At 36.9% G+C, this 13,893-nt stretch overlaps 1 protein-coding gene across 1 annotated transcript in view; it reads right to left on the reverse strand.

Annotated features, from left to right (window-relative positions):
* Positions 1-202: 202 nt before the first annotated feature.
* The window catches only part of OPRK1 (opioid receptor kappa 1), a 30,646-nt gene continuing 16,955 nt past the window's right edge, over positions 203-13,893 (reverse strand). Inside the window, exons 5-6 of the mRNA XM_064386255.1 lie at positions 10,345-10,697; positions 203-5,783 (exon numbers count right to left, since the gene is read on the reverse strand). Coding sequence (XP_064242325.1) covers positions 5,251-5,783; positions 10,345-10,697 — 886 coding nt within the window. The 3' untranslated portion in view covers positions 203-5,250. The remainder of the gene's footprint in view (positions 5,784-10,344; positions 10,698-13,893) is intronic.

The raw sequence follows: 13,893 nt of genomic DNA on the forward strand, positions 1-13,893 counted from the left end.
ACATATCTCTAAAGTGCACCCTGCCAGTCCCAGGGATAATTAACTGTGTTTTTTCCAGGTACAATGCAAGGGTCTTTTCACTGATTAATCAAATATTTGTCCAACAGATGCAGACTTTCAAAGCTGTCTTTCAGATATCTGGAAATAGATATCTGAAAGACAGCTTTGAAAGATAAATACAGTCAACTGCTTTTTTTTTTATTTTGTCCATACTAAGCTTTGACTGAAGAGCAAGATATAGTTGCAGGTCTATCATTAGACTGCCTTCATGACTGTTTCCTGGTGCTGCTTTCTGAAAAGCTTCTTGTACAGGAAAGGATTTAAAAAATGATAGGGGCTGTTTTGGAGACAGACAGCTAAGTATTTACTTTAATGAGAGACAGTTTGGGAGAAAATGCATTAGCAGTAATAAGTACTTTTCTTCCTGGACATTGTGGCCTCTACCAAGAAAGTCTGCTGTATTTCACAGTAGTTTCCAAACTCTCCTTTTACCTTGCACCATTCTCCCACTCTGCCAAATGTTTTGTACATCAGTACCAGGGTTGTCTGCTTTACCTCCATACATCAATACTGTCTAGATTGTGTTTTCAAAGCTTTTAGAACATATTTCAGCTAATTTGAAGATAAATTGGTTGCTTTGTAACAAAGAGAAGTAAAATATGTAAAATCAGAGTTTATAAATTAAAAGCACAAAGAAATCTTGTACACCCATACCTTGGTACACAAGTGCTCACAACCTCTATTTTTCATGTCTCCATAACCTCTATACACTTTTCCTAAGCAACTGCTGTCACTGTCAATAGAATTTTCTCTCATACTATGTACCCACTATCAAGTCTTCACACCATTAAATCTCTAATAGACAATAATACCTCCAGGAGGCTTACTACAGGGTTTGGTGCAAATTTGCAGGGGAGTACAAAGCTGTAGGTATTTTTGGTATTTCTTTCAGCAGGGAAGTAGCAACCTAGATTCCTAGAGCCATCAGTCTGCCCCAGGATTTGTTTACTGAGGAAGGAGGAGACTATTTCCCTTCTGTAGATCCCTAAGCCCATCTGAGATGTTGCCATTGGTATTAACAGAATAGGAAACTGAATAGGAGGACTTGTATTTGCAGCCAACTAAAAATCAACATTGGAAGGAAAGCTGACTGAACAGGCTGGTAACTTCCATGATTATTTTCCAGAAATATTTGTCCTGATTTCAGCTGGGTTATAGTTAATTTTCTTCTGAGCAGCAGGTACAGTGCTGCGTTTTGGATTTAGTAAGAGAATAAATATGTTGATAACACACCAATGTTTTAGTTGTGGCTAAGCATGGCTTACCCTGAGTCAAGAACTTTCTATTTCCCATGCTCTGCCAGCAGGCAGGTGCACAAGAGGACAGGATGGAGCACAAACAGAAAGCTGACCCAGTCTTGTCAAAAGAGAATTCCATGCCACAAGATTTCATGCTCAGAGTATAAATTGGGAGGAGCTGGCCAAGAGGAGCCAGGCACTGTGGAGGATGGGCTGGGCATTGGCCAGTGGGTGGTGAGTGATTGTATTGGGCATCAGGTGTGTGTCTTGGGTTTTATTTTTTTTTGTCTCCTTTTTATTAATAATAGCATTAACATTAGCATCCATATTAGTATTTTTTACTTTGTTTCCATTATTTAACTGCTTTTATCCCAACCCACAAGTTTTTGGAGGGGCAGGAACAGGCAGTGAGAAAGTAACTCCATTGCTCTTTGTTGCCAGCTGGGGTTAAATCACAGTGGTGTAGCTTAAAACTAAGCAGCCCTTGCATACAGCCCTTCCCTTCAGCAAGCAGCTCCCAGTGCTTGCACACTCTCTTGCATCAGCCACACAGCTGCACATCAAAACACTTTTAACTAAATGATCAAAATCTGCGGTCTGAAGTCATTCCACCTTGCATGTCAGAGCTTTATGCACCAACAGTTCCCAAGCCACATGCAGTCCAACAAAAAGAAAAACCCAAGCCAAAACACTTTGATTCAGTCAGTTGAAATATCTTTCAGTCTATCACTCTGGCATTGAATAGATGTACTCACTATATTGTATGGCACACCTGTGAGATCCAGTTAAAAAATAGCCAGGCACAACTATGTTTCTTATTTGCCAGATTACATAAGTTATCACAAACTCAATCAATTTTGCTGAATCCACATTTTCTTCTGAAGAAAAAAACTTCACTGGGAAGAACAGAGCCATATTTACAATGATTATGTTTGATTAAGAATCGATAAACAATTGAGGAAAATAAAATCCCAGCACAATCTTCCTGTCTTCTTTGCAAAGACTACACTAATTTAGCAGAACCAAGAAGAATTCTGGCTCAAAATGGTGTATTTTCCCTTTGCCTTTCACAGGACAGAAATTTCATTCTCAGTTTTCCTGTGAATTTCTCATCTTGTTGATATATTGCTCATTAACTAAACTTGGGGTTTCTCAGCATCTGAGTATCATTTCTCTGCCATGTGTTGGTCTGTCCTGAACCAGAATATCAAATGTATTTTCCAAATAAAAGATTTCTCAGTTAAAAGAAGCAGAAACACAGAAAGTGACATATTAGCTATCCACACTAGTTGATTGATTGGAATTTGGCCCCACAAGCAGGTCCATAACCATGCTTTTGCAGTATTGAATTTTTGGAACCTCCTAAAAGAAAGGGAGATAAGAGTGGTAGCAGCAAGTACAACCAATTCCCAGACTGCCTGCATGTGTCTGCCCCACATGGGACAGCACAGCCTGTCCTTGCTGCCCCATTCCCCACCCAGACCTACTCCTGGGCCAGGCAGCTCCTACCCTGCCTTCACCTCTTGCAGCATCCTGGAGCCAGCACAAGAGAGAAGGCAAGTCATTGGCTTGGAGTTACAAAGAAAGTGAAGTGCTTTGCAATGGGAATTCCATCATCTAGAAGCAGACTCTGTGAGCAAAACCACAGTATCATTTTTAATGTACTTTCTCATGTGTGAAAGATATCTTGGCCAGTTTTCTGCTGTTTTTCAGTGAAGTGCAGTAAGCTGCTCAATTTGACAAGAAAACTTCCAAGACACCTTTCTAGTGTATTCAAACTAATTTGCCTGTTAATGTTCAATTACAGAAATAAACCTTAAGGACACATTGCTATAACATTTTGCAAGCTTAATTGTTAGGAAGTTATAATTTCCTCCTACTGTGATAGAAATTATGAACTCCTTCTTAAAAACATAAACCTCAAAAATATTATTAGAAGCCTCCTTTTTGCAAATTAAGAGCATTGATTTTTCATTACAATGCAAAGCATTGCACATAATGTGTAGAACAAAAACCCTATTCAAGCACAGACTTACATATGCAAATGGTAAGTCATTAACAAGAAAATAGGTTATTTTGAATGAAAATAGTTAATTAAATTCTAGTTCTTTCCCATTTCACTTGCTCCTAACTCGATAAATGCCTTGGATTTTCAAATTTTACTTTAAACATTCTCTTTTTGTGGCTATTTAAAGGTCAGGACTTAGTTTAGAAAGGTGGTTGCATATTAAAAAAATGGATGAATGACAGAATAGGAGGTGAGACTCAGCAGCTGTGAAAGCATCGTTCACTTCCCCAGGTAAAGCAAGCATCCTGAGGTCAGCTAATCATTCTTCATGTAGAAACAATCAGAAAGTGCTAGACTTGTCCAGAAAGAGTTGTCTTGGTTATTTCAACAACAGCATTTATCAAATTGATATCAAAAATATTTTACATCATGACTGTATTAACAATAAAGTATATTATAAGTCCTGCAGAAGGCTGACTTTCTATAGCACTTCCATAGGAACTGGACTGCCAGCTAAATAAAAAATTCATTATTTGTACTGGTGTGCATAAAGCATTTTTGGTCTGATAGGACCAAACCAGATTGTGTTTCTGCGAAAATTTTCCAGGAAAAAGGAAGGCACCCACATTATTCTTTCTTTTGTATAAAGAACAAAATTAACAAGAAGATGTATGGTGTATCTGTTCAGGGTAAAGATAATGAGCGCATTCCTCCATATTTCAGCAACAGCAGTAGTGGGATTTGCAATATATAACATCAGGAAGACAAAAGTCTACAGACTGGGAGTTAAGCTCCATTTCACCATAAACTTACCTTCAGCAAGCTAGTAACTTATTTATCTGTGTCTTGATACCTCCACCTTCACAGGAAAGCAGAGAAAATTACTGAAGTCATAGGACTGTATCAAAGAAAATATATCAGCATCAATAAACCATGATCTTTTTCCATCAAATGCCATTAAAGCATTCAGTAATATTTAATTTCCATTGTATCAACACAGTTAGTTCATGTGCTACTTCCCTTTTTTCTAATTTGTCAAATATTTATTTCAGTCTGCTTACATATTGTCCAGGAAAACAAGTTACATATGAGAGTGTCTCCTCCATGTAATGAATGTAACACGACTTTTCATCAATTTTGTAACAAGTGAAGCATTTGAAGTTTTCTAGCCTTTTGTTCAATATACACTCTGAAAATGCATATTATATTATTCAGACTCAATAAAGAAACAACCACCTTGGAAAATCACACGTACAAAACATTACACAAAGGTGATTAAACATGTGATAACAATTCCCATTAAGTTACAGTATCTTTGAATGCCAAAAGGCTTTACCATACACAGACACAATAAAATCTACTTTGGTGTGTGGGTAGATCATGCTCAAATTGGATTTTCACAGCACAAACAAGGGTTACAGATATATTAATTGAAGACAATATTGATTATAGCTGTGGCATTGTTCACAGAAACCTAACACCCTTTACTGTTAAAGAGGATCAAGTTGTCAAACTCCATACTTTAGAAGCAATCACTGTTGGGGCAGAAGTTTCTGGTATAGTTCAGTTTTATGACCAATTGTTGCCTTTTAAGATGTTACCTATTGTAAAGAGAAGAGTGAGAACTATTCTTATCCGGAATCACCTGGTGCAACACTATCTCTTCACTCTTCAAAAGTGTGTTTTAGTGTTGGCTCAAGTACAGCAGATATGGTGCCAAAACCTGACCATCATCCAGGTCCTTTTCATTTGAGCCGATTTTCAGGAGATTCTTGTTTATCAATAATAAACTTGCTTTAGTTCAAACTGCTGGGATTTCTTAAATATTCCAGAAATGTCTGTCTGGGTGAGTCAATCTCAAACTGCAGTTGTAATCTGTGTCAGTCCTAGGTCATTGGACTCCTCTCTCTCCTGAGGACAGTAAGAGGACATTTCCACGACTAGTCATACAGGTTTGTTTGCCCCACCTGCTTCCCTCATGTAAGCTGGGTCCTGCACAGTGTTTCTGACTCTGCTGGTGCTCTGCCTGTCCATCCTCATCTTGAAGGGGAAGCAGAAGTCCTTGAAGCATCTCTTGAAGTTTTCATCCAAAAATGCATAAAGGATTGGGTTGAGGCTGCTGTTGGTGTAACCCAAAGCAATGCAGAAGTAATAGCTGGATATGGCAGCAGTGCTGTGGGACACGTCCCCTAAGGCCTCAACGAGCACGAAAATGTGAATAGGAGTCCAGCAGATGATAAAGACTGCCACAACCACGAGCACCAACCTGGTGATGCGGCGCAGGTTTCGATCTTTTTCGCGAGACCCGGAGAGAAGCCGTACGCTTTTCAGGCGCAGAATCATCAGAGTATAGCAAACAATGATAATGAGAACCGGAATAACAAACGCAAAGACAAAGACACAGATTTTCATGAAGATGTCCCACCACACATAATCTCTGTCTGGAAACTGCAAGGAGCATTCAGTGCTAGCAGTATCTAAAAAATGAAGGAAGCAAGAAGAAAATTGCTTTGTTATTAGATATTCTAAACAATGTCATTATCATAGCATAACCTATGAAAAGTGATTAGCATGTACTGTGCTATTAATAAATGGAGTTATCATTAAATTACTCCAAGGAAGCTTTCAGTTACCATTCAAACATGTTTTATGCAGCTGTGTCTAGAAATTACTGAGTTTTGAGCTTTTTCACATGCAAAATGTTGTACAAAATTTCTTTCCCATGGGAGGATCAAAAAAATCAGAGCACAAAAACAAAATCTGTAAAGTTGTTTCTATTTGAATTTCACTGAGATTTAAAATGAGACTGAGTACCATGTTCAGCGAAGTAGAAATCTCATCATTATTATCAAACTACATATATTTTTGTCTGTGGGTGGAAAAAGATTTTTATATGAATGGTAGAAGCTGAAGGAGGCTTTGATAGTAAGAAAATTTTGCCAAAATATGATAATTGTGTAATAATCTTTTCCCATATGCCTTTTACATCACAAATAGAGTACATACAAATGCTTACATTCAGAAAAACCCATGGAAACATCTTCTTTTCTGTTAAATAGAAGCAAATTAAATACATGTGTGCATGGAGTCAAATGGGAGTTAATCTTTTTGCAGATCATGCCATTGGAAATGCAGCCTGTGCAGACACTGCAGCTTCTGGGCCACAGAGATCCAGGGTCCAGCCCCTTTCCATTGCCCATGCCAGGATTCAGAGCCACAGGCTGTCACTTGAATTTATTTAGCAGAAATATTTCATCTGACAGGAGGCAGCTAAGGAATGAAATATTTGAGGTTTAATTTGCTGACCTCATTGGAGTCTTCCAGCATATAAAACATATGGAAAAATAAGTAATAAATAAATGAAAAGGCAAGAGAAGGTGTAAATTTACAACTACTATCAGTAGTTCAACTCTACTGAAGATAAGTCAGGGTAACACAGGGATTTTTCACTCTGAATTGTAGCCTAGATTTTATCCTGTAAAGTTATTTGGATTTTTTATAATTTTCCCTACTGAGTTTGTCATTCCACTACAAACTATTATGTATTGTTTTTCACTGATTCAGATCTAAGAGTGGAGTGATTCCATATACTCCTGCACATCACTTTTTTATATCTGTCTCCATCAGGATGTGTCAGAAAAAAATCAGGGCGCATTGCCCTGCTATAAAAATGCTTCCCAAATCAAAAAGATATTGCAGAGAATTTATTTGAAAAAACAGTTAAGGGAGAAAGTTATCATGTAGTGCCATACACACATTTGCATGGTTAGATATCAGAAAGCTGTTACTGGGAAATATTAAATACAGAAACATTTTAATAGAAAGCATTTACAAGTAAAAAAGCTAACCATTTTGAGGTTTTATTTTAACTAATATGTATGATTCTGAAAATGGAAAGGACATCTTTTCTAGGCTGATGCAGGATACTCAGATGACAGCACAAGTGACTTGACACTCAGTGAATTTATCTAAATCCTTTGTGATGTAAGTTTTCATAAGCATACTTGCTTTTACCTCATTTCATTCTAGAAATGCCAATAATCATTTTCAAATAAGTTTTCCTGTCAATTATTACTGTTATTTTTAGTAGAGCATGGCTTAGCAGCCATGACATAAAATCAGGATGCAACTGTATTATCTAAATTAGTAAAGCTGCCTCCAGATGTGTGGGATGAAAAAGAGTGATCAGGGATGGCTGCTCCAGACCACATCCAGCTACTCAAACGAAACTCACTCACAGAAGACATGGCCTCTTCAGATCTACTGATATAATTTCATATATTTATCAAAATTATTATGTCATCGTCACTGTATTTTGCTATAATTTGTGGTTGGCAATGTTATTTTAGAATTCCAAATCATCAAATACAAACTTAATTATTATCTTACAGCTCATTGCAATTTACTTTCTATGGAAAATCTTATTCTAAATTCATTATTATTAACGTATTACACTTGATATATGTGTTGCCATAGCATAGTACTTTATGGAATCTGTTTACATTTTCCCAGTTTACAAGTAGGAAACAGTTAATAGTAATTCTGGTCATAAGGCACAACACAATATTAATTTTCTGGAACTTTGGAAGTGGAACATAATAAAATCCACTATATTTATTAGATCTATTATTTATAAATATTTATTATTTATATTCTATTTTTACTGCCTTAAAAGGTGCAGAACTTATGGATAGTGTCATAATCTTCAGATTTCATACTGACATTTGCCACTTGGAAACACAAATATTCCAAATACATTGATATATTTAAGGAAAAACACTGAATTCTATATGGTATTTGGCCTAAATATAATTTATAATGTGCTTGATAAACTACCACTTAAGATTAATCTTATATTGGTCTAGGAAACATACATATTTTATATATATATGTATATAATATTGATTGTGTCACTTTCATACCCTTCATATCCTTACTGGCAATATGAAGAGTTAATTTTATACCTTTTTTTTTTTTTGACAGCTGAACAATCCTTCAGCAAAAAATCTTCCATTAAGGCCAGAGCAGGAAAATTTACACAGATGTAGAATTTATTCTGCAGGAAAAATTCATCTAAAAGGACACACCTGGGAGCAATTCTGAGCTGCGATAACAAAATGGATTAACTGAGCATGGTGAGGGAACCTCAAGTATAATCACTTTCCATTTGTTGTTCAGTTGCTGCTTAAATGTGAATCCAACAGAGGCCCTGAAGCATATAAACAACAAATGTTTTAACCAACATGACATAAAGTTTCAGGCCTGAGCTCCCGCTGTCAGGCAAGGGGAGCATCCTTGCCTTTCCACTTCAGCATTTATCAGAGCAATTCATGAGCACACCAGACAAGGTAATTGACACTAAACGCTCAAGAGAGACCTTAGATCAGACAAGCAGGGAGGAACAGTAGCAGATGACAAGCAGCTGCCAATATTTCCAACCTCATTTAGCCCAGCTGTGTTCTGTATTACAGGTCTCTGTTTCATAAGTTATAAAAAAGGCTGCCTTCTACATGGTGTGGAAAAGGCATTAAATCATTGCTGGCCTCAGAGGACTGCCATGATCTAAATGTGCTGCTGACACTGAATGACAGGAATATTCTCTTAGTTGAGCAGGCTCCAACAAAACACCTGCCTGTGCCAGTGTCCCATGGCCATCAGGATCTCATATGTAGCAAGACATTCTTCCAAATATGCCTGAAGATAATATTTCCCCAGGCAGACCTTGTTTTATGGAGCCTGTCACAACTTTACTGGGAAGAGCTACAACACTGCAGACCAAGACATGCGTTCCCCCAAAGCACTGAAAGAAGAGCTTCCAGAGGACTTCTCTGTCACCTACAAAGCAGAAGACTAACAGCAAAAACAAAATCTATATATCTTCAGCCAAATCTATCAGCCCTTGAGCAGCAGTAACTGAAATGATTTTTCACATTGGTCTATGTCAAACAGCTTAAGATACTACATTTATTGTCTGCCAGATGAAACAGTGCCCTTAAGTAAACATTTGTCTCAAGAGGAATGAAACCTTTCTAAATAGAAAAGGTTGATAGTGCAGGAAATTAGGAATAATTTTTCAAAAGGTTGTTTACACCTCAAACAAGACTCCCACCAAATAAATGCCTGTATTTTTTCCAGCCACCCAGTAATGGAAAGATCCCTACCAAGGACACTATTAGAAGTCTACAGCTTTTTGAAGACCTCGAGATGCCCCTGCACTGCATTTACACCTGTGGGTAAGAAGCATATGTGCCAGAAAATGCTTCTTCCCCTTCCTTCTCAAGGAAGATCTCAAAATCAGATTAACTCCATAGCAGGGTAATGAGTCAGGGGCTAAATCCACATTCCTTCACAGAACAGGCATTTCAAACAAAGCCTATACATGGTCTGCATACAGTTTTCATTGACTTTGTGTTCTTGTAGCTGTTTCCCTGCCATAGCCTGAATATCCATTTACTGTGACAATCCTTGTTCTCAGCTTTTCCAGGTTTCCATATAAATTCCATTATTTTTTAAATATGATCTTGAGATATTGTCATATATAATTTACCTTCATTTTCTCTCTCCAGCTACTGATTTTTCCCTTCTTCACCATGCCTTCAAGTTCGGTGAAAAGGCTGGTGGTAATAAACTCCCACGAATTCTAGTTTCTGCTCTTGGGACTTCATTGGAACTACTCTCACAACATATACAAAAAGAACCTTAAGCCAACATTTCAAGATTCCACCTAAACTGATTCTAGATTTGCCCATTGTGATTAAACTCCTGATAATTTTCCCCTGCTGTGTGCTTGTAGTTTTTGATGATCTCATTCTAGCACAGGCAGTGCTCCAAAGTGCATTTTGTTCTTTTATTTGGTATGGACATCGGAGCTTAAATGATTTATATGTTGTACTGAGATGTTCTACTATCTATTTCAAAATGTCAGGAATTTAAATGTAATTTTCAAGAAGGAATAAATAACATTTGATCAATATTTGAACCTACAATTTATTGTCAGTTGAGAAATAAAAAGACTGAATTTTGAATAGTCACACTCACCTTCCCTGACTTTGGTGCCTCCAAGAACTATTGCTGATATACCAACAGATGAGGACAGCAGCCAGATACAGATGTTGATTATCTTTGCTTTGAGAGGAGTACGAAAGTCCAGAGCCTTCACAGGGTGACACACAGCAATGTATCGATCAACACTCATCATGGTGAGTGTGAAAATGCTGGTAAACATGTTGTAATAGTCAATAGAAATCACTATTTTACACAGCACGTCACCAAAGGGCCAGGAGTTCATCAGGTACTCGGTGCTTTGGAAAGGCATGGTCGTGGTAACAAGTGCATCTGCCATAGCCAGGTTGAAGATGTAGATGTTGGTCGCTGTCTTCATCTTTGTGTACCTGCAGAAAAAAAAAATAAGGCTTTATTACTACAAGATATGATTATTTCAATTCAGATAGATAACAGTTTATCAGTCAAGTTTGCCATAGTTGGGGTTTTTTATGTCTTTTCTCAGCTGTGATAGAAATGCACACAAACGCAAGACCCTTGGTTTTGTGCTAAAAGTGAGCACATTTTATTCAATCTCGCAGCACCAATGTTAGCAGTTAGAGCCATTTACCACAGGCAAAACAGGTATATGAATACATTTAATCTAATTAGACAAATTTTCAATTCTATTTTCTCAAATCCTGCTGCAAGAAAATATCACTGTTAAATTTGGAAGTGATCAAAATGTTTTCTGTTTCTTTTTCTTATAGCTGCCTGTCAGTGATTGTGAGATTTCTGGGTTTGGTTTTTGGAAGAAACTGTTATCCCATTCTCCAGTAAGAAAACAAGTTAATTGCTATGTTTGCTGGGCCAGTTTTCTTCTTATATGATAGTTTGTCTTCCTTGAATTCACTACAGTGCCAGCTGATACAGTTTTAGTCATTTACCTTCCTTGCCAATTTCTTCTCCTTTCTTACCATCACCTGCTCCCAATCCTCTTTTTCATGACTGATAATGTAAAAGATCACTATTGTTTAAGCAGGATACCACAGTGGGGGAAAAACTATCATAGCTGTATTTCTTTCTGCATTCTTTAATTTCATCAAAATTTTGCCCAGCTGGTAGCAACATCAGCCTACATAGAAAAATAGGATCTGTTTTTTGAGACAGCACCCTGCTTTGTTCGACCCCAGTGACATTTTTGGGAGACAGCCTGTGGAGGACTGCTTCCCTCTCTGTGATGGATACAAAGGATGATGGAGAGCCTGCTGACATGAGAATTTACTTATCACTCCTGTGCTTCTCCTCAATAGTTGTGTTTCCTCCTTGCTGTTAATTTATCATTGGATTTAATGAGATTTTCTTTCTCAAAACTGCTTCAGCTCCATATTTTGAGTGTGTGTCCAAACTAGCAGTGCACACATAACACACATAGCTACATTTTGCTATATGTCACCAATAATTTACAGCGGAATTATAAGATTCAACCACTTTAGTCAATGGACACGTAGCACAAAGTGTCTATTTGCCTTCAAAACTTTGTTGTGTAGAACAAAAAAATACTTAAAAATGAAATTAAGCAGTGCTGTCAAATTGTGCCCAATATGTAAATTAGTTGTCAAAAAAAAAGTGGGCAGAAATTTCATTTTATGACCAATACGAAATGTTAAAAATAGCACTGGATTTTCTAAAACATTCTAATCAAGAATTATCAATTAAAAAATGCCAACGTTTTGAAGGAAAAGGAAAAAAAACCAGCAAGGGAAGAGAGAATACATCCTTCTCACCCACATTCTGAACCATCAGTCAGAGATGGGCTTCTGCCTCCCCCTAAATCAATCTCCTCAACAGACTCTCCAGGAGAGGAGGCATTTTGTCCTGTAGGTCACATTATAGCCCTTAAGGCACTCTTCAAACACAAATATGAGTCCTTATGATTAGAAAAAAACAGGACATATTATCAGACAAATAACTTCTCTCCTGGTTATAAAAAAGAAAAGAAAAAATACTATCTTCAAGTGTATCTCAGCTGTAAGACCAAACAAAAGTTCAATAAACACTCAAAACTCTCTGCTAAAATGGACTAATTTCCATTAAATTAAATAGAATAGTAGAAGGACAACTTTACTTCTATGGACATCACTGATGATACTTGGAATTGCTGTCCTGTTTTTATTGCAATAAAAAGACTGTGGAAGGTTGGAATGGTTGCATAAAAAAGACTAAAAATAAATGAAGGGACTGGAGAAGATTCTTTGACTAACTTAAAGAGCTGAGCACATTTAGTTTATCAAAAAGAACACCAAGAGGTAACTTGATTACAGTGTGTGAAGACCTTCACAGGGAGAAAATAGCAGGTACTGAAGAGTTATTTCAGACTACACAGAAAAGCATAACAAGAACAAATACATAAAACTCTTAAGAAAGACAAATTCAGCTTAGAAACAATGACAGCTGTTCCTTAACACCTAAGGTGATTATTATGGGGAAAAAGGAAGGAGTAATTTTTCCACCCAGTGATGCCTGCAAATCAAAGTCTGCTGCTTTACAAAGGGTTTGCTTCAGTCAAATACAAGTTACTAGACTTAACACAGGAACATTCAGAAGAAATGCAATGACCTTTGATAAGCAGAGGTGACACAAATAATCATTCTCCTGAAACATTATATCTGTAGATCTTTAAAAACTTTGCCAAGGGTTTGGATAGGGAAAGTTTGCTTTCAAAGTGTAGAAGAATTAGCTTGACCTTTTTTCCTTAAAGAAAATCAGAAAACTGGGGAAAAATATCTAAGATTTTATTAGCCTTGGAAAAGCAAATATCCAAAAGTCTTTATATATCACATTTCCCATTCCTTGCAACCTTAATTCAATTCTTTTATGTGTGTACCCTTACAACTCTATATGCCATATTATCCCAGCATCCCTTACCCTTTTTCTCCTCCCTAGCCTTCCAGTGGAAGAATAGCAAAGAAGTGCTGTAAAACAGGGCTAGTAAAGAGCTTGACTACTTTTGCCTAGAAACATTGGCCTGTGTATAAATGTGGTATTGGCCTTTAAAGTTATTAGGCAGTACAGATAGTCATACATACATTTAGAAGTTTAGAAAATTCAGAAATGCCTTTGAGAATCTGGACTTAATCATCCAAACTCCTTTGAATGTTTTTAATTAAAAACTTAAGAATTATTAAATGCCCACATGTCTCTGGAGATATGTGCTTGCAGGTTCAATCAAAAGTCCAGATTAAGTAGCAGAGTGACTGCTGTTGCTGTTAGACCCTTTCAAGCAAACCCTGATAAAGTCCACAAGATAAGGGATTTGCCTGCTTTCCTACAACTAATTTTATTGCACCAAAACATAGAAGGAAATATTTTTTTGTGGTCTGGTGTTTTCTCACCATACTATCCACTCACTTGAACAAGGCCAAAACAGTGATTGTGAAAGGAATCTTGTCTTCCATTGCAAAATTAAAATTCTTTATCAAATATCTGAACTCATTTAAGCAAAAATATTTCTATCTGCTTTAATTAGTTTAACAGGACAGATAGGGTAAACCTGAACATAATTACAGCATAAGTGGCACAGTAGCCATTAATTACATTTTCTCT

This window comes from Passer domesticus, chromosome 1, assembly GCF_036417665.1.
Source record: "Passer domesticus isolate bPasDom1 chromosome 1, bPasDom1.hap1, whole genome shotgun sequence".
Lineage (NCBI taxonomy): Eukaryota > Metazoa > Chordata > Aves > Passeriformes > Passeridae > Passer > Passer domesticus.